The sequence below is a fragment of the Nuphar pumila genome, chromosome 6 (genome assembly GCF_984573655.1).
Source record: "Nuphar pumila chromosome 6, dmNupPumi1.hap1.1, whole genome shotgun sequence".
Lineage (NCBI taxonomy): Eukaryota > Viridiplantae > Streptophyta > Magnoliopsida > Nymphaeales > Nymphaeaceae > Nuphar > Nuphar pumila.
Window position 1 is genome coordinate 109,173,754 of NC_143254.1, and position 24,905 is coordinate 109,198,658.

At 37.7% G+C, this 24,905-nt stretch overlaps 1 protein-coding gene across 2 annotated transcripts in view; it reads right to left on the reverse strand.

The window, feature by feature from the left end:
- Window positions 1-24,739, reverse strand: part of LOC149835642 (pre-mRNA-processing protein 40C-like) — a 46,283-nt gene extending 21,544 nt beyond the window's left edge. For both annotated transcript variants that reach the window (XM_090008651.1, XM_090008650.1), the window contains exons 1-10: window positions 24,236-24,739; window positions 22,189-22,470; window positions 22,010-22,099; window positions 21,590-21,859; window positions 20,848-21,502; window positions 20,599-20,765; window positions 20,467-20,504; window positions 7,017-7,095; window positions 1,474-1,947; window positions 1,153-1,236 (exon numbers count right to left, since the gene is read on the reverse strand). In XM_090008651.1, coding sequence (XP_089864777.1) covers window positions 1,153-1,236; window positions 1,474-1,947; window positions 7,017-7,095; window positions 20,467-20,504; window positions 20,599-20,765; window positions 20,848-21,502; window positions 21,590-21,859; window positions 22,010-22,099; window positions 22,189-22,437 — 2,106 coding nt within the window. In that variant the 5' untranslated portion in view covers window positions 22,438-22,470; window positions 24,236-24,739. The remainder of the gene's footprint in view (window positions 1-1,152; window positions 1,237-1,473; window positions 1,948-7,016; window positions 7,096-20,466; window positions 20,505-20,598; window positions 20,766-20,847; window positions 21,503-21,589; window positions 21,860-22,009; window positions 22,100-22,188; window positions 22,471-24,235) is intronic.
- Between the last annotated feature and the right edge of the window lie 166 nt (window positions 24,740-24,905).

Sequence of the window (24,905 nt, forward strand, 5' to 3'; positions counted from 1 at the left end):
CAAAAGATTCTAGATGTAGCCACTAACACCAAAAAATAGAGCATCGTCCGTTACATGGTAGTATTGCAGTCAACACTAGCATAGAGAAGTATCAATTGTACGGTTGTACCTCTCCACCATTAAATGATATGAAATAATGTTAATATGTTCTATATGGAGGGCTACAAATTAATAAAGATGGTCTTTCTAAGTCCATAAGGTTAGGGCCTATGCCACAAGGACACTTCACTTAGCATGTGTATCCCGTGTCAACTCGACACAACACTCGGGCGTAGCAGAACATTTCATGGACACAATTAAACTAGTGTCGGACACAATCAACATTTTGTCATTAACTTTATCTAATTCCTTTTATGATCTTAATTACTTATATTGTATTTACTTGTGTTTCGCTTTCTTTTAGAATTTGCCAAGAATTACATTATATTTCAATTTCTACTTAGTTTTATTACTTGATGTTTTTAATTGTAGAGATTTGGAATAGTTGTTCAAGAGTATGCATTCGAAATGATATTCATGTTTTATTGCCTTAAGTTAATACACACACACCTATGTGTGCATGGCCACATCCCTGTGTCCTAACTTTTGAGAACTACCATGTGCTACCAAGCGTATCCGCATCATGTCCCATTCCCTCTCTGTATCCATGTGACATACATTAAGGCCATTCAATGAAAGCAATGGCTTCTTTTAATTAGATTCAATAAAGAACATAAAGATGGCTTCAAATAAGCACTAACTTGAAACTGCATAGAAGTTTGGACTATGACAATAAAGCAATCTGATACTAACACAACCAAGCACATAAAGATGACAACAAGTTCATGCTAGCAAGCAGTAACTAGCTTAACAAAAAATCCAAAAGAACTATTCAAAAATCAAACATATGACAAAATGTTTAAAAGAATAATTGAAAACAGTTACCAAAACAATGACAGTTTGCTATAAACAAGTGTGGCCAATATGTTCAATAGAAAAACATTTAATGAGGGCAACAAATACATAAATGACTCCAAAACAGATGAAAACTACAATTACAACCAGTTAAGAAGCCCTTTCATGGCTAAATGAAAAACTTATTCATAAAGTTTCAGCTGTACAAAAGGCCCAAACCTTATGTAAAAGGTAATCAATAATCTCCAAACAACATACCTTAAATCGTGGATCCAATAAAATCTTAGGAAGTTCTTTATCCCATTTTGAAAATGGTGCAATTCCTTTTTCTTTCAGCATTTCCTGAAAACAAAGGCACAGCTAATCTGAGGTGCTAATTTTTAGAACTAAAACAAGCACAATTTATTATTATGTTCTGTGCAACTATAAAAAGCAAAGAATAATATTATTATCCCATTATGTCTTGAGTTCTGAATGCATGCGTGCAACTTCCATATGTCATCAGAATACTACAGTGCCAATTTAAGAAAGCATTTCCTACAAAGATAAACAAAGAAGGCATTGATAATCTAATGATACCTTGAACTCCATGATACACTTCTCTTTGGTTGGTCCACTGTCATTATCTTCTGAATCAGAGGATGAGTCCGACATATTGTCATCGCCATTAGCATCTCGTGCTTTTTCTTTTGCATTGTCAAGTTGCTGGTCCTTTCCAATACTCTCAGCCACGCTAGGATCATTCATATCGCTTACAGTAGTGGCTGAAGAGGTTGGCAGAGGCGATGAGACAGCAGTCATGCCAGCATCCTGCAACTTCTTTTTAATCAGATCCAATGCCGATGAACCCACTGGTGCAGCAGAGGGTCTAAGTGGCATTGCGTCACGACCACCAGTGTTGACTGCAGGAGCACTCAAACTAACAGAAGCAGAAGCTTTCTCTTCCAATCCGCCAGCATTTGGAGCAGGTGGTGCAATAGCTTTCGAAGAAACATCAGAATCCTGCTTCTTTCTCAATTCCACAACGTCCGGTGGTACTTGCCAGCTACTGACCTGTGAGACATACATATGTAAACGTACAGACTATTTAATCAATTCAACAACATGAAGAGGCTAAACAAATTTCATTATATCAATGAGTCATCGATATAATGAAATTACGTAATTAACAAATTATCAACTTAGCACATCAAAATTTGGCAACATAAACAAACAAATTAGCATACCCATATTGACCACTTCTTGTTAAACTGATTAACAGCTTCATACAGTTTTTCTACTTTTAAGACCAAAACAAGGAATTCTTTAATAGAAAAAAGTTGCCTGACTAACTCAAATTGGTGCAATCGACAATGACTAAGGGATTTGCTCCTAAAGAAATCTCTAAGATAGTGGTACAAAAGGAGGAAGTTACAATTACATTCAAAGCTTGTTATCGTGGCGCACACATGCACTCACTCACTCACACAATGAACTGAGCAGTTCAAGAAAAACTGTCTCGGCACAAGCTCGGTTTGCTAACCTAACGAGCCAAGGATGAGCTTCAGCTTAGGTTCATTTGGTTAAACAAGTAGGGCTTCAACACAAGTCAAAGTTTGGTAAAAGCTGGAACAAACTTTGTTCATGTAGATATACACTGCCTGTGCAAAGATAAAGTTGGGTGCAATGGTTTTGTTGGCTGCCCTTGAACAGGTGTAAGGTTTGGATCACACCTCCCTCCCCCATCCCTTATTTTCTTAAAAGATACAAATATTTTTTAAAGAATTAAAACATATACCCTCTGTTTGGATAATTTTATAAATAGCTCCTCGCTATTTATACTTATTTTAAATAGAAATTTTTGGTGTTTCGATCTTTTATTTTATTTCTTTCAACAACTTTTTATAAAATTAATGAAAAAACATCTCCTTTTTCAAAAATAAGGAGGACTAAACCCTTTGTTTTATACAACTACTTATTTTCTTCTGCTCCACCCCCATCACCAATATCACCACCACTACCATCGCCATCATCATCATTACTACCACCACCATCATCGCCACCACCACCATCATTGCCATCACCACTACTACCAGTTCTTCACCACCTATGTCACAGGGACTCGGCAAACTGGGTGCCGCACCCTCGTCGATGCGATGCGACGCCGGTGCGCGTGCGGTCAACCTGACCCTGAGGACCGCACTCAGGGTCATTTATGTCCAACTTTTGGACTATATATATATATATACATATATTTATTTTTATTTTTTTTTTGCCGCACCCCCGCACCCAAATTTTTTTGAAGTGCCGCACCCCCGCACACGCACCCACACCCATGTGACATAGTTCACCACCATTATCACTTCTTCTCCAGGACTCCCACCACTACTACCACTTATTCACCACCACCAATATTGCCCCCATCATTATCGTTCCATCACCACCATTACTATCACCATCACCTTCACCATCCACCACCACCACTACCACTACCATCACCTCTATTACCACCACCACCACAGTCAGCATTACCATCACCACTATTCACTAATCCGCTTTTCTTCATTCTAATTCAAATAGTTGGTGAATCAAACATTCACTTAATTAAAGTAAAGGCAAGGTTCTTATTTATAAAATGTGATTCAATTTATGTATGCAAAACAATAACTAGAAACAGATCCAAACAGGGCCATCTTTTCAACGCACAAGAGTGTGGATCCCAAAAGGTTTCAAAAGTATACACTTTTTAAAGATTTAAGATGGGTGGTTCAAATCCCACAGTATTTCATTTCTTGAAAAGCTTTGAAAAATATATTTAAGGTGTTAAGAGTGGACAATTGATTCTGCCGGCTATCATTTCTTGAGGGGTTTCTAAAACTTATTTTTGAAGTTAAAATGTGCAATCCCGCCACTTCTTTTTCTAAAAGTTAAAATGCATACTTTTAGTAGTTATTGAATAAGTAGTCATCCATCTTTAAAGGTTTAAGAAAGTTAATAATAATAGCTTGGCTTAAGCTTAGCCCAGCCACATTGTTGTGCTTGGTAGTTGAGCCTGAACTCTAATCTCTAGGCCCATATTGAGCTCAAGCCTAGAGCATTAAAAGTACCAAGCCGAGCTCGACCCAAGCTCATGTTCAGGTAGGCTTCTGTACAGTCATAAACACATGCACACTCATGAGCACACATGTGCACATGACTACATGAATGCATACATCCCACAGGATTTGATCATTTTTTGTTACCGGACAAAATACAACAGATAAGATGGCTGGAGGCAGCTGATTAGACTTCAATTAGATAATATGCTTGTGGAATCTGAACCGAACTCTGATGAGTACAGCTTATCCCTTTCTGGAATATTTTAACTTGAATCAAGCCTTTCATTGATAAAACGTTCTCCTTGACAAATTAAAAATATAAATCCAAAACCAGGATCAACCAGTAAAGGAGGGACAGGAGGATCATAGCCTCCATAAGCATGAAAAAGGAGAAACTAATAATATGATGAACAAAGCAGCTTTAGTCGAAAATTTTCTTCTTTTAGGATCAACTGCCTAGGCCCTGTTTAGAAACACAGGTTTTGCCTTAAAACAGGCATTTGGCAAACTAGGTTGGCCAGAAGTCTGGTTTTTAGCTTGTTTGGATGACAAAAAAAACATGTTTTTTCACCTACCAAAGTAAAAAAAATCAAAAAGAAAAAGGTCTGGCCATTTCCCAACTGATGGGGTGGACGAAAAATGGCCAAACAAAAGACTTTTCAGGAAAAAAGAAAAAGTTCCCAGCCATTTCCAGCCACCCTCTGTCTGAAAAAATAGTCATGCCAGTACTGTCTAACATGGACAGTACCAACCACCTAAGGATTTTCAAAACTAGGTTTTGTGCTAAAAGCTGGTTTACAAAATTGGGTTCTAGCATCATCCAAACCGATGTCAGACCCAGTTTAGGATCCATAACTTGGTTTCCACCAAGTTGAGAACTGGGGTTTCGGTGTCATCCAAATGGGGGGCCTTAGTCAAGCAAATATCCAAATTGATAAGCAGCAGAATGGAGTACTGCAGGAAGTCAGCAAACCATAAGAATCTTTTCATAGAACAAGAATGTCCAAGACAAACAGCCAAAAAATGCACATGCACATGCACATGAGTCAAAGAGAATCTGGTGTCCTACAAGGGATATAAAATGGATTAATTTTAGTTCCATAGTCAGGTATGTCACACAGACACTCCATTTTGCCCTCCGTACCCATGTCTACACGTGTGTACCCGTGTCGACATGTGTGTCCCAGTGTCGACACCTGGACACGCCATTTTAGCTTCCATACATACAAGTTTGTATTCAATTTATAATTTATAATTATATTTTCAGTTTATAACTTTAGATTTTCAGTATATAATATATATTTTAGATATAGCATATATATTTAGATTATATTCAGTATATTTTGAATTTATTTTGTATTTATATGATATTTAATATATATAGTCATGTCTCCGTAGTCCGTACCCACATTTTTTGAAGTTGCCGTGTCGTACCCTTTGTACCAGTACCCGTAGCCGCATCGGCACCCGTACCCATGTGACATAGATAGTCAGCTTTTTTAATCAATGGCATGTTATCACATATTAAGCATTACACAATTGCTTCCAATGAAGCTCAAGAATGCTAGTATCATTTGCGATCACACAAACGAGAAAAATCCTAACATCAATATCATGGTGCACTTCTTTTACATAAATTCAGGTAGAAGAACAAGCCCTCAGTCAGACAATTTGATGATATTTACTTGATTGATACAACAAAAAAGAACTAGATATTACTTTGTAGTCCAAAGGGCAACTCTAAAAACCTATGTTACTTGGACACTGACACGAGTGTCGGTGTCAGACAAGAATAAGTGTCGGACACAACCTGTCTTAAAAAATGAGACACTTGGACACGGCTATATATATATATATATATATATAAGAGAAAAAAGAGAGATTTAAAGAAATATGCAAACAAAACCATAAAATATAAAATGCACATTCCTTTCTCATTTGTAATACACAAATGTCAATGACATAATATAAACATTTAAGTACAAAAACATATCATCAAGACTAATCAACAACCACACTTCTATTATAAAACATAGAGCGATAAAAACATATACACTTAACAAGGAAGTGTTCACAAAGTTGGACACCTGTGTCCATGATGCATGAAATAGGACACTCGTTGGACATGGCATGTCTAAAGTCTAAACACATGTTAAGGTGTTGGACACTCGACACGCGTGTCCAAAATTTTGGACACTCTTGATTGTTTAAAACGGCGTGTCGATGTCGTGTCTAGGAGTGTCGATGTCGGAAAGTGTCCAACACCGACACTTCAGCCTGGGAGAAGTGTCCATGTAACATAGCTAAAAACCGAAGCAATTGGAAGTTCACAAACTGTTGCTAATGGATCATCATTTTAAGCATATAGATGGTGACATAGACACAAATAATGGCTGTTTTCTATAAATCTCCTGAATTTATAACACGATTTTCAAAAACCGATATAATCCCAAAAATCATGATATTTTCAAAATATCACCTATTTTAAAAATATCATGATATTATCACATTTTTAATGTGATATTCATATATTTTATATATTGTAATGTTTTTCTTATATTTATATATTATACAAACAACAACAACAACTACGCCTTCATCCCAAAACAATTGGGGTCAGCGATATGAACCAAAAAAGAAATTCATTTTGGGTCTTCCACATGAATCCTTTTCCTCCAATCATTTCTATCTGAGATTTTCCTGTGATTTTTTGAGAAAAATAAAAATTTTAATTTATCGGGAGATTTTCCTTTGACGAAAAAATCCCAATAACAAGATTTGTTAGTATGGTTTGGTGATAAACCTGGTATAAAAATGAACATCGAGGCAAACAGACTAACTTCACATTAAAAGAGTCCACTAGATTTATTGAGCTTGCATGTTCCATATCACTCTTTCATGGTTGGTTAACATATGTCAAAAGACACAATTCCAAAGAAAAATCTACTTCACAAATTCAACAGATCTAAAATGGAATGAGAATCACAGGAATGCAACAAACGCATATTGCAAATCTGACAAAAACTAAACCAGGAAATAAAGTACCTTGTTTTTTGTGTTGTAATAATATTTCTTGCCATCATTTGTGCTGACTAGGGACCAATCAGTATTGCCCAACTTCTCCCTGAACAAGCAACAACATCATCATATGTTGGCATCTCATGTTGGGGATATCAATCAAGTTAATCAGACATATAATAGTTATATTTCAGATTAGACCATGAAAAGGTCCCATTAACCATAGGCCAGCCACATGAAGGATGAATCTGGATCTAGTTTTTCCATCATCTGACCAAGATCTGACTGTGATCCACACATATAACATTGTGTTTTAAGAACATCAGTTCCAAGAACCTGAGGTTGGATATGGACCTGGACTGAATACATAGGACCCCACTGAACCAATGCAAGCCACAAGCGTTAGTTAAAATGATAGACTGGTCAAATACCAACCAAGACCACCTGGATCCAACCTGAAATCCAATCTGTTTAAAGCCTATGTCACAAGGGTAAGGGTGTGTGTGTATATAATATATATATAGATAGATAGATAGATAGAAAGAGAGAGAGCAATAACAATTATACAAACTAAGTCACACGGACTCGGCTAAAAGGTCGACGCACCCGCATCGACACGCACCGACACGGGTGCGGACACGGGTGCAGCTTCGGACACGGGGCGGACACGGTCAACTAAGTGTCGGACTCGGTCAACGCACCGGGGCCGAGTCCGTCCACATTTTGGACTCAGTCAACTTTGACCGAGTCTATTTTTGTCCATTTATTAAAATTAATTTGGACTCAGGTTCAGATCCGGATCCAAGATGGTATTGAGGTCAGATCCTATTATTGTTATATATATAGAGATTTTTTTTAAAAATATATATATAGCCGTGTCCCCGTGTCCAAAATTTTTGAAATTGCTCTACACCCGTGTCGCACCCGTACCTGTGATAAAACTGCTGATGAATTGACGTGCTCTGTTGAAAAAAAAAATCAAAAAAGAGTAAGGAGGAAGAATAGAGCTTTCTGGGAATCGACAACCTCTGTGTGTTCTTTTCATAATGGCTGCGGTAATCCATCATTAGACTTAATAGGGTTACAATACTTTTACACAGACGAAAGTGCTCTGTATTAGTAATACATATTGCGTTAGAATATAAAACATGTGAATGGCTATGGATGATATGGATCCTTTATTGGATCCATATCCGATCCATATTTTAATACCCACCCTCAAGTTGTGCATGGAAGTGAACCATGTGCAACTTGTTCTTCAGATACCAGAAACGGTGACTTGTGAGACCTTTTGTGAACATATCAGCAACTTGGTCTTCTGAAGACATATAAATCGGTTCAATCTCTTTGTCTGTTATCTTTTGTCTAATGAAATGTTAGTCAATCTCAATATGCTTAGTGCGACTGTGATGAATAGGGTTGAATGCAATTTATATAGCACTTCTATTATCACATATAAGTGTCGAACTTGAGATATCCTCTCCCATCTCTGTAAGTAGATGCCTAATCCAGGTCATTTCTGTTGTGGTAGCTGCCATAGATCTATATTATGCCTTCGTGCTAGATCTTGCCGCAGTCTTCTGTTTTCTGCTACTCCATGAAACAAGACTTCTCCCAATAAAAACACAGTATCCTGAAACAGACCTCCTCTCATCTGGATCCCCTTCCCAGTCTGCATCTGTATAGGCCAATATGTCATGTTTTGGTGTCTTCCATGAAGATTGTATATAAGTGAGTCAATCACCCACTGTGCCTTTTAGATAACGAAGAATGTGTTTGACGGCATCCATATGACCAGTCTTCGGTTCATGCATGAACTGAGATACTTGACTAACAAAATATACAATGTTTGGTCCAGTAAAAGTAAGGTATTGTAACATGTCCACTAAACTGCGATACTTGCTTGCATCAGGATATAACTCACCATCACAAATATTGAGCTTTTGGTAGACAACACTGGGTGTAGGCAGAGGTTTGCAATTTGTCATTCCTGCTTTAGTAAGAAGATCAAGAGTGTATTTGTGTTGAGTTAATGACATTTTTTCATCCTGTTTGTCCACCTCTACACCAAGAAAATATCTCAGTTCCCCAAGATCTTTCATTTTGAACAGCATACTTAATAAAACTTTAATTCGTTGAATGTGGTCTGGAGCATTACCAGTGATCACGATATCATCAACATTATATAAGTAAGAAAAACATAGTAGTACCATCCTTGTATATAAACAAAGAATGATCTAATTGGGAATGAAAGAAACTGTGTTTCTGAATCTCTAAGGACAAGCTTTCAAACCATGACCTGGAGGCTTGCTTCAAACCATACAAAGCTCTGGTTAATTTGCAAACATATTCTTTTGGGTCTCCATCTGCATAACCTTGAGGTTGCTCCATGTAGACCTCTTCTTTTAAATCCCCATGAAGGAATGCATTTTTAACATCAAACTGACTAAGGGTCCACCCATGTTCAATTGTCAGGTCAAGTATAATGCGAATAGTTCCCATTTTCACCACGGGACTGAATGTCTCATCATAATCTTGATTGTATTCTTGAGTGAAACCTTTGGCAACAAGGTGTGCCTTGTACCGTTCAATGCTACCATCCGGTTTATATTTTATCTTATATACTCATTTTGAACCAACAACATTTTTATCTGGACAACCAACTATCTCCCATGTTTGACACTCATGAAGTGCCTCGATCTCCTCATTCATCGATTCAATCCATTTGTTGGATTGAATAGCTTGACAAAAACGAAGTGGTTCCTCGTGTTTTTCAATCTTGGATAGAAAAATTTGAAAATCCATAGAAAAGTTATCATAACTAACCCATTTCTCAATAGGGTGCCTTATCCTGCTTGATCTTATTGGCGCCTCTCTGTTATTAGACAATGCCATGTGTTCTCCAGCAGATACATTTGTTTTCTCTCTAGGTCTCCTGGTATAGACATTACCTTTGTATCTCAGACATTCTGCTTGTGATGCATCATCTGAAACTGTCTCACCATGTATACTTTCAGGGGCCAAAGTAGTATGTTCTGCAGCATGTGAAATAAGTTTAGCACTGGGCCATGGATCATACCAATTAGCAACTGCGTCAATATGTTGATGATTGTGGTCTACTTTATTTTTTTCATCAAAAACAACATTCTGGAGATTCTAATCTTCTTATTGGCAGGATCATAGCACCTGAAACCTTGTGTTCATCAGCATAACCTACAAATTGGCATATAGAGGCTTTGTCATGAAATTTAGTTCTCATGGATTTATCAATGTGTACATAACATGTGCATCCAAAAACTCGTAACTCATCACAATTAGGATGCACACCAAATAGAACACAATAGGGAGACTGATTTTCAAGAATAGGCATAGGAAGACGATTTATCACATGAGTAGTAGTATGAAAGGCTTTTGTCTAAAGATTAATAGGCAAGTTACAATCATGCATCATACTCATTGCACTTTCCATAATATGTCTATGTTTACGTTCGGCAATTCCATTTTGTTGTGGAGTGTACGGGCAAGAAACTCTACGATGCATCCCATTATCTTGGAGTAAATCTAAAAATTCTTTGAAGGAATACTCACCACCTCCATCACATTGGAGAATTTGAATATTTTGGGAGAATTGAATTTTAACGTAGGCATTAAAGTGACAGAAAATAAGAAAAACTTCTGATTTATGTTTCATAAAGAATATCCAGGTAAAGCGAGAGAAACTGTAAATAAAGGATACATAGTATTTGCTTCCATAAGAGGAATGATTTGGGGTTGGGCCCCAAACATCAGAACATATTATTTCAAAAGGCATGGAAGCTCTTTTATTTATTTGATGAAAAAGAAGTACATGACTTTTGCAGACCTGACAATTGAGACACATTTTGTCCTTCAGTAATGAAGGTGAAACAAACTCTGAAAGAAAACCATTGGACACTAATTTTTTAATAAAGACTTTACTACAATGACCAAGACGGGAATGCTAAAGATTTGGCTTATTACATTTGGCTATACTTAAAACACTTTTAGAGACAATCGGACTTTGGCTTCAGGACACCGGAGGTTGGATCTTCATTGAAAATATACATGCTTCCACATCGCTCTCATTTAGCGAACGTCTCCTTCGTTTGAAGATCCTTGACAAAGACAGAAGTAAGAGTAAATTTGATAGATGAATTGGTAGAATCAACAAGCTTAGAAACAAAGACAATGTTTTTTTTTTTATATTTGGTGCATGGACAATATTAAATAAAGAAATGGATGAAGACTCAGACAAAGAAATATTAGATTTACCAAAATATGGGGTCAAAGTAGAGAACTTACCTGCATTGCCAGTGACATGAGATGTTGCCCCAGAGTCTACATACCATATTCCATCATCATTCTGTTTCAAGTTCAAGTTGGCCATTGCAGACAAGAGAAGATCCTTAGCATCATCACTGACCCGAAAGGTACCTGCAGTTCCTGATGTGGCAACATTTCTATGGTTTTGCATTCTGTTACAATTTTGAGGGTTAAACCAACAGTTAGCTTTGATGTGACCACGTTTGTTGAAAAGGTAGCATGTGGGAACACTATTTGAAAAGCCAACAGTGAAATTTGGGGTAGGTAGCAACCCACATCCACCCTGGATTTGTGCTCCTCTGCCATGTCCCCCTCTATAGGAGAGATTTCCTCGTGCACGATCAGCAGTCATGCCTGTGGAAAGAACATCATGCGTAGATGATTGCTCTGCTGAAGCATCTGACATGCTTTTCAAAGACATCTCGTACTGGAACAGTTTAGCACGTAAATCCTCGAAATTGGGCAACGTAGGCAAGCACAATAAAGAAGTGACAAGAACATGATACTCTGACCCTAGGGCACTCAGCATCTGTTGCACTTTTTCTTTATCTGACATTGGATATCCGACAATTGTTAATTGATTTGTGATGCTTTTGACTTGATTTAAAAATTTAATAATGGTCATTGACTCCTTTTTTAAAAGTTGGAATTCACGCTTGAGAAATAACACATTAGCCTCTGATATCTGAGAGTAGGTCTGAGCTAGAGTCTCCCACAATACTTTAGTTGTGCAATCATCAGGAATAGAAACTAATACTTGTTGTGACAATGTGAAAGTGATGTAAGCGACGAGGGCCTTACAGCGCTTCATCCAAGCAACAAATACAGGGTTGCGAACGATGTTTGGCAATCCTCCTTCCTCTTTTGCTTCTTGTGTGATAAACTCTGGAGGCGCTGAAGTTGAGGCATCCAAGTGACTTGAAAGATCTTGACTTCGAATGAAATGAGTAATCTGCCTTTTTTAAGTCAGATAGTTATTTATATTTAGTTTTTTAGAGACTAGTTCCCCTAGGAAATTGGAAGAAAGATCAGAGTTGGCAGAAGTATCCATTTACCGACCTTGGAAATTTTATATTTGAAGTTGAGGAATTAAGAACAAGAACAATGACTTTGAAGAAAAAACTGAAATCGAATCAGTGAAGCAAGTTCGGCGTGACTGATTTCAAATTGAGTATAGGACCATAATAAAGAAGAAAACGTGACCTACACGGCCCAGTCGGCTGGTGAAGGAGAACAGAGATGTAGTTGCTGATTTTAGGGCTCAGTCAGAAGAAAAACAGAAATATATTAAGATGGGGACAGACGCAGAGACAATTTATTTTAGGGTTTAAAAAGAAAAACAGAGGATGACACGACAGATTTTTAACTGCAGCAGATCTAAAGAGAAGGAAAAAACAGTTGATCTGAATTTTATTTCAGATCTGTTGAAGACACACAGCAGATCTGAATGTGTTTCAGATCTGCGATATGAATAGTGGGCCTTTAGCAGACGAAGATAGAAGAAGGAGAAGGCGACAGGAGATAGATCACGACCTGTTGACGACAAGGAGAGGTCGAAAGGAAACAGGAAGAAGAAGAAGGAAACTGAAGGACAAAAAATAGAATGTCACCTATTGACGGCAAGGAGAAGTCGACTTTTCACGTCACTGAGCAAGACCTTTTACGCCCAGAAGTTTCGTTGTTCTGATACCATGATAAAACTGTTGATGAATTGACGTGCTCTGTTGAAAAAAAAATCAAGAAAGAGTAAGGAGGAAGAATAGAGCTTTCTGGGAATCGGCAGCCTCTGTGTGTTCTTTTCATAATGGTTGCGGTAATCCATCATTAGACTTAATAGGGTTACAATACTTTTACATGGACTAAAGTGCCCTGTATTAGTAATATATATTACGTTAGAATTTAAAACACGTGAATGGCTATGGATGATATGGATCCTTTATTGGATCCATATCTGATCCATATTCTAATAACCCATACCCGCACCCATGTGACATAGTATACAAACAGTAATGAACCAAAAGACTAATAAATGTGTGTATGTATGTACATAATGCAGATGAAACTGGACTTGGTTAGGGTTAACCAAGTTCGATTTCAGATGGAAATGGACACGGGTGTGGTACACCACACCCAATATTGCAGAAGCCATGTCCAAGTGTCACACATCTGCACCGACATGAGTGTGTTGCCCTTTTAAAAGTGTCCATGTTACATAGTTTAAAGCCCTATGTCATGTTAAAGACCACTGACAAAAGTATAGTTTAAAGCCCTATGTCATGCTATAGACCACTGACAAAAGGAAGTATCAGTTTGCAGTCTAAACTTTACTTAGATAACATGAGCAAGAACAAATGCCTCAATTCAGAAATACAAACATCCATATAAACAAGTCAGACTCAAAATTTCTGCAACCAAGTATAATATTGATTTTCACCAATTCCTCAAAAACATTGCAGGAGACTTGATGAATGGGAAGTTAGAAAGAAGGAAAGATGTAAGTAAAAATGGTGATCTAGAAAAATTATGACAAAGCTTGAATATTTAGATGAAGGCTGATTCAATATCAAAAGGAGATATCCAGAACATTGCTAAAAGAACTCCGTCAAGAATAAAAAATAAAATAAAATACAAGTGGCTCGATTAATGTTCAATGGCTTTATAACACAATTGATCACCAAGAAAATAACGATTATAGTAGGCTCGCAGACAGAATGAGAAGTATCTCCCTGACCTGCACGACAGCCATATGTTACAACTCAAGATTGTCATTCCAGAAAATCATAGTATTGGCTTTCTTGGGAACCAAGAAGGCCATCATCCATGCTAGTTGAAGGGTTATCAACAAATCCCACACAAGTCACAACCCTTACACCAAAACCTCATTGGCCTTCAGAATCGACCATTCTTAATGTGAATTTTCTCTCTCAGAGGACCAATCCAGTCCTGGCTACATTGTCAGCTCTGGATGAGCATCACAGCTAGTGTTCTTCCATCAGCTGCACCTGAGGTTTGGTTAGCAATGCCACATGGCTCCATCTTCATCTTGCATCCATTTAAGGTAAAATGGCATTGACAGTCTACCATGTGAATGGCATTCTTCTTTAATATTGAGAGAGAGTCTGTAAGCCCGTGATTTTTTGAGGAATTTTAGTAAATTTTCGCAAATGTCTTTACATGTGATAAATTGATAATGATAATATGCACTAAGTAATATACAATAAATTAAGTCTTGGAATAAGACTTAGAAAATATATATATATGTGTGTGTGTGTGTGTGTGTGAAATACACTCAAACGCCAATGGGTTCTATCGACCCTAGTGAATTATTTTTTGAAATACATTTCTGAGAAAATGAAAATTTTTAGAAAAAACTATAATTAAGCTAGACGAATTTTGGTTTAGAGAAACTCACGTACGTTTGAAAATAATTTGAGTTACATTTAGAGTCATTTCATTTAAAACATAAATTATAGTTTTGAAAGAATAAATCCAAAATTCCAAATTAAATTAATTAAGAAAATAATTAAATAAAATGAAAAATGTAATTCAATTAAATTGAATAAGATGGTAGGAGTCCATAGGTGGGTCGTTCCATCATATGTGGCACCTCCCTATTGATTTAAATGAAACTAAAACCTTAAATACAATGGATTTTTAAAAGTTTCCAAAAACCAAAGTTTAAACCAAAAAGTCAAAACTTACCTATTTGCTTAGAAAGCCTCCCCAAGAGGAAGGGGGCATCCCATCCTAGAATTTTTTAGGATGGGAAGGCTGGAAAATTGGAAGGAAATAAAGTGGAAATAAGAAAAATAAAGAAAGAAATAAAGAAAAAAATATAAAAAAAAAATACACTTTGCTTGACAATTGACATAGTCAAAGCAAGCAAGTTTGACAACCTTGCAATATGGAAAGGTTGAAACCCCCACGAGGGTGTCGACCAGCCCATATACTTTAATAATAGATAGTATATTATATAAAATATATGTTATATATATATATATATATATATATTAATCAAGTTTATGTAATGTAGGGAAAAAAAGAGAAATAAACAAGAGAAAAGGAAACTTAGGGGAGATAGAAGAAAGGAAATTTAAAAGAGTATTAGATTAAGGGTTGAGATTGCCAAGCCCCTTGATCTAATCTCTAAGCATTATAAAAATAGAGGGGCTCACACCCCCCTTATTTGCCAATTTCTTATTGCCTTGTGTTTTTTCTCTTCTTCTTCTTCTTCTTCTTCTTCTTCTCCCTCTTGCTTCTTCTTCCTTTTCCTCTATTCTCTTGTGGTTTCTCTCTTGTTCAACCAAGAGTTAAATCGTGGGTAGAGCGAGTAGATTGTCTCAACGCAGCCACCATACGAAGCGAACGGCCGGTTCGCTTGTGAAGTTCGTTTTTTCTAACCGAAAGATGTGTTTTTGCGCGAAAGGTAGTGTTTTATTCTCTACACGTAAATTGAAACTCGTAGGCACGAGTTTATTTCGATTTCTAGTAGAATAAACCCTGTACCAAACCCTCCCATGCGTGGGATTAGTGTTGGGTTTGTCGAAAATTGAATAAAGATGGTTTTCAGAAGAAAACCCCTCTCAAAAATTGTTTTTGTCAAAATCGATTTCTTGAGTTCGAATTAACATATTGTCAAGAAGGCTTTCGTAAAAAAAATCTAATTGGGTTAATGAAGAGGGGTTGATTTTGATTCTCTCAAAGAAGAATCGGTTCTATCCCCAACGTGAACAGTTTAATTGAAAAGAAACGAGTATGCCTATGTGTGTTGTGTAATATGAGTTTTTAGAAACTAAAATCGTATTTTAATTAAAGTATGATAAAAATCTATGGTTTCCTTGCATAAATCTTAGTTAGAATTTGTAATATCATGTTCATATGCATGTGGTATGTTGCTTATCATGTTTTATTATTTTTGTTATGAAAAAATATGCATCTTTATGCTTGTTATTGCAAAAATATCGAAACTATTTCTGAGGAAATAGGGTTCGGTAAGACGGGTCAATTTTCCAACCTAACGGCTACGAAAATGAGATTTGTCTATGATAGATTATTTATAAAGCATATGTTAATGTAGAGATTTTATTCAATGTGTTCATGAAGTAAAATAACGGAAATACGAATTCAGGTGGCATATTTCTGCTCACCTTAATGCATATTGCTCGTTATTATGTGTTCTCGGCCTGACACCCGATCGGTAAATCGTTTGTATCTCACTCATCCGGAAGAGTTTTTACGAATGGTTTATTGTGTTGAAAAGCTAACAAAAATTCACATAAACTGTAAAATTTTAAGCTTTGTTCTCGAACTGAGCATTGAACCGTGACAGTCGGAACAGAAAAGTACAGGCATGAACTAAACTGATCGTATCTCCTCCGTCCAAAATAATTTTTACGAATAGTTTCTGGCATCTGAAAGCTGACGAAATTATCTGTAACCTATAAAAATTTCATATCTATCTAACGACTGTATATTTTTCTGTGACAGTTATAACAGTCGGACAAAATTGAGTTTCGATAAGTTCTGAACTGGTTAAAGACTCGGTTAGCATGTACTTGTGATTTTTATGTGGTTTCAAGTGCGCTTTTGCGAATGAACATCATACTACATATGGACTGCTAAGATAAGTTTTTTGCAGGAATTAAGTGCCAAATATGAGGCACGCATTGAATAAAGTGCTTATGCACTAGCTTACCTTCGTGGTCATTCGCTAATAAACGGGATGAATAGAGTCCAACTTGTGATCAAATACAATTATTAATTATTCATAAATGTTGATTTTGATATGAATGACATGCACATGATGATATGAATGGTTGGATGCATTTAGTTGTTAAAATCATTGTTTTATGTTGAATGTATGCTTAAGTCAGAACGAAATAAAAGCATTGTGCAATGATACTTAAAATGTATGTTTTAAAAATATGCATTCATGGTCCCAAAAGAGGACGAATTCCTGAGTTGAGTTCATAAGTGAGTGTTGCATGGAATTAATTAATTCAAAAAGTTTAACCATGTAACATTAAAAATTGATGCTTGCAAGGAGAGGGCAAGTGGTACTTTCAGCTTCGTGGGCATTGTTTTAAGCACGGAATGTTGCTACTCTCCAATCACGAAGATAGGAGAAACATCTGCATTAGACTCCAACGTAGAGGATAGAAACTCATGAGTGAAAAACTGATGCATCGAGATGACGGTTTTGGGAGCGCTCTCTCAATATGCTCATCCTTCACCCGTAGACTGGTGAAAGGTGCCCGGCTAGGCCAAAGTCATAATTGTATGAAAAAAATGTCTGCATCATTACTCTGTTCTAGGTTTTAGCGTAAGATCATACCCACAGGACTAAGAACTGAAACTTAAAGTGATTGCGCATTCAGATAGTCATGGCAAATCACTTATGTATACAGTTCGACTTTTGCAATAGTAAGTGCATGCATTTTTAACTGCTCATGCATATTTAATTGTTCATAGTTATGTCACAGGGATTCGGCCACCCAAGTGTCGCACCCGCGTCGACGTGACGCGAGTGCACGTGCGGGTGTGGCACCCGATGCAATCAACCTGATCCTTGGTGCGGTCAACGCACCCAGGGTCATATATGTCCAAATTCTGGACTTTAAAAACAAAAGCGCCTGATGAAATGGGCTTTGGAGGATTAGGGCAAACGCTGTGAGCCTGAGTCTGCGACACCCCGACACCGACGACACCATCCGGCGAGCTTCCACCATCCGGCGAGCACGACATTTTCTCTCCATCTCCAAGGTACACATTTTCTCTCTCATTCTCTACTCCAATCTCTCTCTCAATCTCTCTCTCCACTCTTCGTTAACCCAATGGATTTTTAAGGAATATAGCCCAAATTGATAGGTTGAAGCCACTAGTCCATGGTTTAAGGTCAGTTCTCTACTGGATCCAAGAGGTAAACATGCATCATTATAGGAGTCCTTTGGTTGAAGTCACTTTTCTAGTTTCAAAATATTTTGCAAACCATTGTTTTAGATTTTTAGGCGGCCTGCCTCAAGGCATTTTGTGTATGCCTAAAACTCCACCATATGTTAAAAGAGTTGTATTCCTCCACTCCATGTTAGGCGTAGCCCATGTTTGAGGTTGCAACTTAGTTCATCATCTTTAGATCATTTGAACCCAATGCTTGTTTTGAAATTCTATACACGATGGGTTAGAAAGGTTTTCACTTCAAGGCATGAGGTCTATGCCTTGATGCATAAAGTCGCATTGCTCACTTCAAGGTATGTATTGATGCCTCAAAGGAACAAATAGATATGGATACTCTAAGAGACATATACCTTACCAGATATAACACAGGGGATATTAAACTGTAACTTTGGAAATCTCTTCAGTCATGCAGTTGTAAATCAACATAGCACATGGGCAATTGGTTTTTCCTCATATATTTGAATGGCATTTGAAAGCGTTTTTCCAGGTCTCATGTGGCCAAATCACCAAGACTACCATATATATTTTAAATCATTATTTTAAACTATGCATAAAATTTGCAGGATGCAATGTCCGTTAAAACTTATAAATTATATATATATATATATAATTTTTTATATTTTTTCCCTCCCACACCTTCGCACCCAAGTTTTTTTAAAGTGCCGCATCGTCGCACCCGCACCCATGTGACATAGGTTCATAGTTAAGTGAATGTTTTAATTGATAGAACTTTGTAAATGTATGTTTGAATATCCTGTAAAGAATTTCACGCATGTATATGTTGGTGTTCTTAATCATGTTTGGGCGTGTATATATCGGATTAATTCTTATTTATTGGTTTTCATTTATGTGTATTGAATAACTTTGCCCTACTGAGGACTTAATTGTTTGACCCTACTATAATGGAATGTTTTCAGGTAGCGAATGAGGGACCAAGCGATGGCGGGAGGTTGCGACGAGAATCAAGTCAAGCCTTTCCCAATTTTTTGACTTGTTTTGGATTGCGAGCATTTACGAGTACTCAAGACTCTGATATTGATTTAATTTGAAAGACTATGTTATTATTTAAATTCAAACTATAATGAAATGTTTTCAAGTAGCGAATGAATGACCAAGCGATGGCGGGAGGTTGCGACGGGAATCAAGCGAAGCCTTTCCCAATTTTTGGACTTGTTTTGGATTGCGAGCATTTACGAGTGCTCAAGACTCTGATATTGATTTAATTTGAAAGACTATGTTATTATTTAAATTCAAAGTATAATGGACATTTAATTAATTATGGATGTTTAATTTTAAATTCGTAGTGTATTTGAAACGAATATGTAAGAACTGTAATACGCCAAAGTTTTTATCCCATTTGAATTTCTGCTGCAATTTTATAAAACCATTTAAAAAAAATACATGATTTTCGGGATAGAAAATTGAGGGTGTTCCAGAGTCCACATCCAGGCCAGCCGTGGCACCTTAGTAACTGAATCCAGGCTGAGAAAGAGAGAAAACAGAATCTGCTAGAAACAAGGCCAAACAACTTCCTCAGTCAAGAGTCTCTACCTACCCTCGTGGCTTGCAACACCTAATAGGTCTCCTTTATCACAGTGAACTCAAGTTTCAGAGACTGAGATTGACGGATGCATTTGATCAATCGTCTTCTCTAAAAATTCATTAACAATGCCATGACCATCAACTTGTCGTACCCAGATTAGGTAATCAGACTACCAACTTTTACAACTAACAAAAATGGATGCTGCTTTCAAGTGCTCTTAAAACAATGCCCAAAACCAGTATTCTTTATCAATATACATCATGCAGAGCCATATACATGTTGCAAATAACAGACACTGACAAGCAAATCTAGAAATGATTGATTTTTACATTGCAATGCAACCAGAATCAGCTATCAAATGCAAAAAATAACAAAATAATCAAGAATCCAAACAACAGTGAATTCTTAAGTGACTAAATATAATTATAATTACCAGTTACCCATTATGTTCCTATGATTGAGTAGGGCTTTGCCCACTCATGCATGAACCACAGCACGTACAAATTTATATTCCTTTCTTGAATGGGATGAGAACATTAAGATTTTAAAACAGAAAATATCAGATAACCACAAGGAGGAACTCTTTCACAATATTATCCAATTAAAGCATAATGATCCAACTCTCCCATATAGACATACCATGAAACTGGAATTGGCTGAACAATTACTTTCTCTGGCTGCAAAAAGGACAGAAGTTATACACCAGCCTCAGTAAGATGACACAAAAAATAACACAGAAACAATAAATCTACAAGTTCTGGCTGCCATTACCTCCCCTTTAAATGTAGAAGGCTTATCATATGTTGATTCTCCTGTGACAGAGTTATAATAATACACAACCCCCGCTTCAGTTTTGTGTGCGGTCCAAGCATCAGCACCATCATTCCTAACAATCTCGTCATCTTTCTTAACTGAATCAGAAGCCTTTTTTTCCTTGTCTGCATAAAGAGTGGAATTATCTTAACAACACATTTCAATCCCTCACAAATCTAAAGAAAAATATTGAACATTATATCATACCTATCCCAGGAGGAGGTGATTGTGCCCCCAACATGCTTGACTGCTGTCCAGGCCCCCCTGTGGTTGAGGATGTTTCCCCAGGAGGTCCCGCAGGAGAAATGCCAGGAGGTTGAGATTGATCTGGAAAAGTTACTGGAGGAAATGCCAGAGGACGAAGTGGAATAGGAAAAGGACTGGGATAGATACATGCATATGGAATGAAAGGGGAGCGTTGTGGCCCCCCAACTTGAGGAGGATGTAGCCAGAGTGCCTGAGGAGGTGGAACCATCGGAGGTACTGGATATGCTGGATACATTTGCTGCTGAACATTTTGCACAGCATTCACTGTAATTGAACCTGATGGAATCGAAGATGTAGAGGGCAAAACAGACCTTGCAGATGCAGGTGATGAATCCAGTGTTGGTAATCGAACATTAACGCTAGGGGAAGATGATGGAGCCGGCGCAGGTATTCCAGGAGGCCCAGGGGTCCCAGGGGTACCTGGCATCCCAGGAGGACCAGGAAACATTGGTGCAGCAGGCATCCTCACAGTAGTAAATGGATTAACTGCTGACATGATATTAGGAGCAGAAGATGTAGGCAAATTTACCAATGGTGAACCAGAAGTTGCTGGTGGCATGCTTGGTGATTCTTGTGCAACTGCTGCAGAGGTACTCTGCAATAATTCAAAAAGTAAAATGTTCAGGTCATAAATATGGATAATATTTTGTAAGCACAGAGAACGAAGGATCAGAAAACATACAGCATTAGACTGGATCTTTTGAGAACCTTCAGAAGCTGTTGGCACCTGCAAGCTACCAGGGAAAGAATAACCAGCAGCAGCTGATGAATGTCCTTTTGAGAGAGAGGCAGGTGGGCGCAATGGCAATGGAGCATTTTGACGAATAGTTCCTGGATCCCATGAACTTGGGCGCGCAGCTATATTAGATTGCCCCGGGACTGGAGGTTGCAATGATGCTGCAGTAGCTAGTGCCATGAACTTTCCACTGTCCACGGGATTGACTGTGGTAATCTATAAAATAAATGGAAACTAACAGCTGTTAAAAAACTGCAAATATGAGAGTTCAATTCATGAGAATATGCAGGGCATCACAAGGATCCCCACTGCAGAAGAATGAAACTGCTGAGAACTTGAAGAGCCAGCAGTAGCATGTAAACCAACCCTGTATGAAAAAGATGGTCCAGCTGCTGATGGTGATGGAGCTGGAGGCTGCAACGTTGCTGTAGTAGCTGGTGGAGTGAATTTTATAGCCTGAAAACATCAACATTTGTGAAAATTAAATAAACCAGTGTACAGTGAGACCACTACACGATAACACAATAAAAACAGCAGATACTAACATCAGTAGACTGTCCCTGCTGAGAGCTTCCAGATGTAGAGCTAGTCTGTGAAACCACACTGTAAGAGAAAGAAGGAGCAGGGACAACATATCCAGGTGAGGTAACAAACTTTGCTCGAATAGTTTCTTGTTGCTGATCATTTGCAACACCATTGGGACCCCTAGGTCCTTCAGAACTAGCAAGCGGACCACCTATAGGGGGTTTTACTGAAAGTGCAGCTTGAGTTGCTCCAGGTGCAGAAGATTGCATCTCTAAAATGATCGAGATGACTATGATGCTGTGCTGTTGCCAACATACAGCAAATACAAGGTAAGGACAGAGTTCATGGAAAAGCTACTAAAAGGTAAGATGCAGCACTATAGATAATGTGCAATATGTGGCAAGCATATTATGCTACATAGTACATACTCTTTCTTCAGTTAGTGAGTAGGAGAAGCACAGAATACCACCAATCATCAAAACATGATGGATATCACATTTCCAAAAAGGGAAAAGAAACAGAAAAAAAAAGCCAAAAATATCAAGTTGAAGCTTAAAAGTATATCACTAATAAAGAATTGCGAGGAGAAGAAGTAAGATAAAAGTTTTTAGGGGGGGGGGGGGGGGGGGAAGTCGAATGTCCTTACATTTGACATCTTTTTTTTTCCATAAAAACAGGCCAAAACAGACAAAAAAGAAAAAGTTAGATTCAAAATTTTCCATGTTTGCTGGAAACATGGAGAAATGGTGGGTTTCACTTGTTTTCAAAGGTGTTTTTCCGTCTTCCAAAACTTTTAAACGGGGCCTAAATGAGTCAACTCAAATAGCTAGATGCCTCTTGAATGCATCATATGAGATTGATTACCTTGTAAAACAAGAAGCATCACACGTTATGCTTTCTTACCAGCCGGACACCCCCCCCCCCACACACACACACACACACAAAAAAAAAAAACACAAAAGACATGGTAAATGCATCACAAATTCTATGACCATCAGATTTAATCAGTGGAATCAAATTCAAAAATATAAGAGCGAAAATCAAAATCGTTTTTTTTTTGTTGTTGATAGGCAAGCTCAGGATGGAGCGGAGATCCCTTGGTTATGAAAGTGTGACCCCATCCAACTATCTTATTCGACTCTCCCAAGCACAGTGATTTGTAAGTCAAAACAACAACAATTTGAATAAGTAGGTCACAAGATGAGCTTAATGTTCCAAGTTTGGCAGACGTTTTCAGTGGCACTCTATTCAACATTTTAAATCCGCCTTTCTAGTAATTAGGCATGCCAAAATGATTACAGGACAGAAAAGGGGGAGCGAGGCATACAAAAGGTACATCCAGAAAAACTTGGATACTACAAGAAAACCATCTTTTGCATCAACCTATGTTACATAGGCATGCTACCGGTGCAGGGTACAAGGGGGTGCAACACGGGAATTTCTAAATAGATGGGTATGGAGTTACGGAATACATACACATATATAAATATATAGAGAGAGAGAGAGACGCACACATAAAAAAAATGCAAAACTATACTTTATTTAACCAAATTCTCTACAATGGAGTTGTAGACTGTGAATACAAACTAAAGGTCTAAAACATGTTAAAGATGTACAATTAACTAACAATTAATAATCAAAACATATATAGTTAACATTGGGCTCTTTTGATTCCAAGTGTTATCTACACGTTGGATCATTAAATGGATAAAATGGGTCGAATCAAGTCCAAAACTCAGTTGATTCATACACGAAGTACCCAACAACCAGTGCCGTTAGGACACGGGTACTGCTAGAAGTACCCATGTTACATAGGCATCAACTGAGAAGTTATCTGCAACCCACACAAACAGCGGAACTAAGCAAAGGAACAAAACCAAACAGATCGGAAGACCCCTCAGGTCCACCATACAATTGCCAAAACTAGTTAATCATAGTGTTCGCTATCAATGAAATGAAACATATTTATGAAACAAAATCTCAAGAAAAGCGAGGCCCGCAATTGCCAATACAATGTTATAATCAAACACACAAATCATACACTAAAGACATAGCGGACGTTTATACCTAGTGCATAACGAGCGGAACGATGCTTAATCAGAGTGAGCAGAATGCAGTGGACCACGTACAGATGCGCGCCGGTGGTCCACTTTCGCCTTCTGGGAAACTACCGGCTCTCCTCCGGGAATACAGTGAGAGAGGCGGGAAAGAATAAGAGATTGGAAATAGTCGGATTCAAATACGCAAGATACTTTGGAATACACAAAGATCAATAACGAAGATTATGTTAAAAGCAACAACAAGTTGGAACCCAACGAAAGAGCAAACCAAGCATCGATTGTTTTAGTAACCATTAGGTAAAATTCGAAGAACGAAAAATAAAATATGTGCCTCTGTGGCAGAATGGCTCTCTCGTCCAAAAAATACGATCCATTCAAACAACGTAAGAAGAAGAAGAAGAGAGAGAGAGATGGGTTGCCTGTGCTTCTGCTAAACTGCCGGAGATAGTTAACGCTGCCGGAGAAGTCGCCGGAGATTTGTTAGCCCGTCGGAGTGGAGGAGGAAGGGTTCGGATACGAAATGGGGGAAATGGGGCGAAGAAAGGGTGGAGAGTGTCCAACTCCCCCTGTTCTTCCTCACTCTTTGTTCGTAATTTACTCTTTACACTTAGATGTGAGGAAAATTTTACTTAGCCACCGCCTTTTCCTTCGTCTAACAAAAAGCCACCAATCCCAGT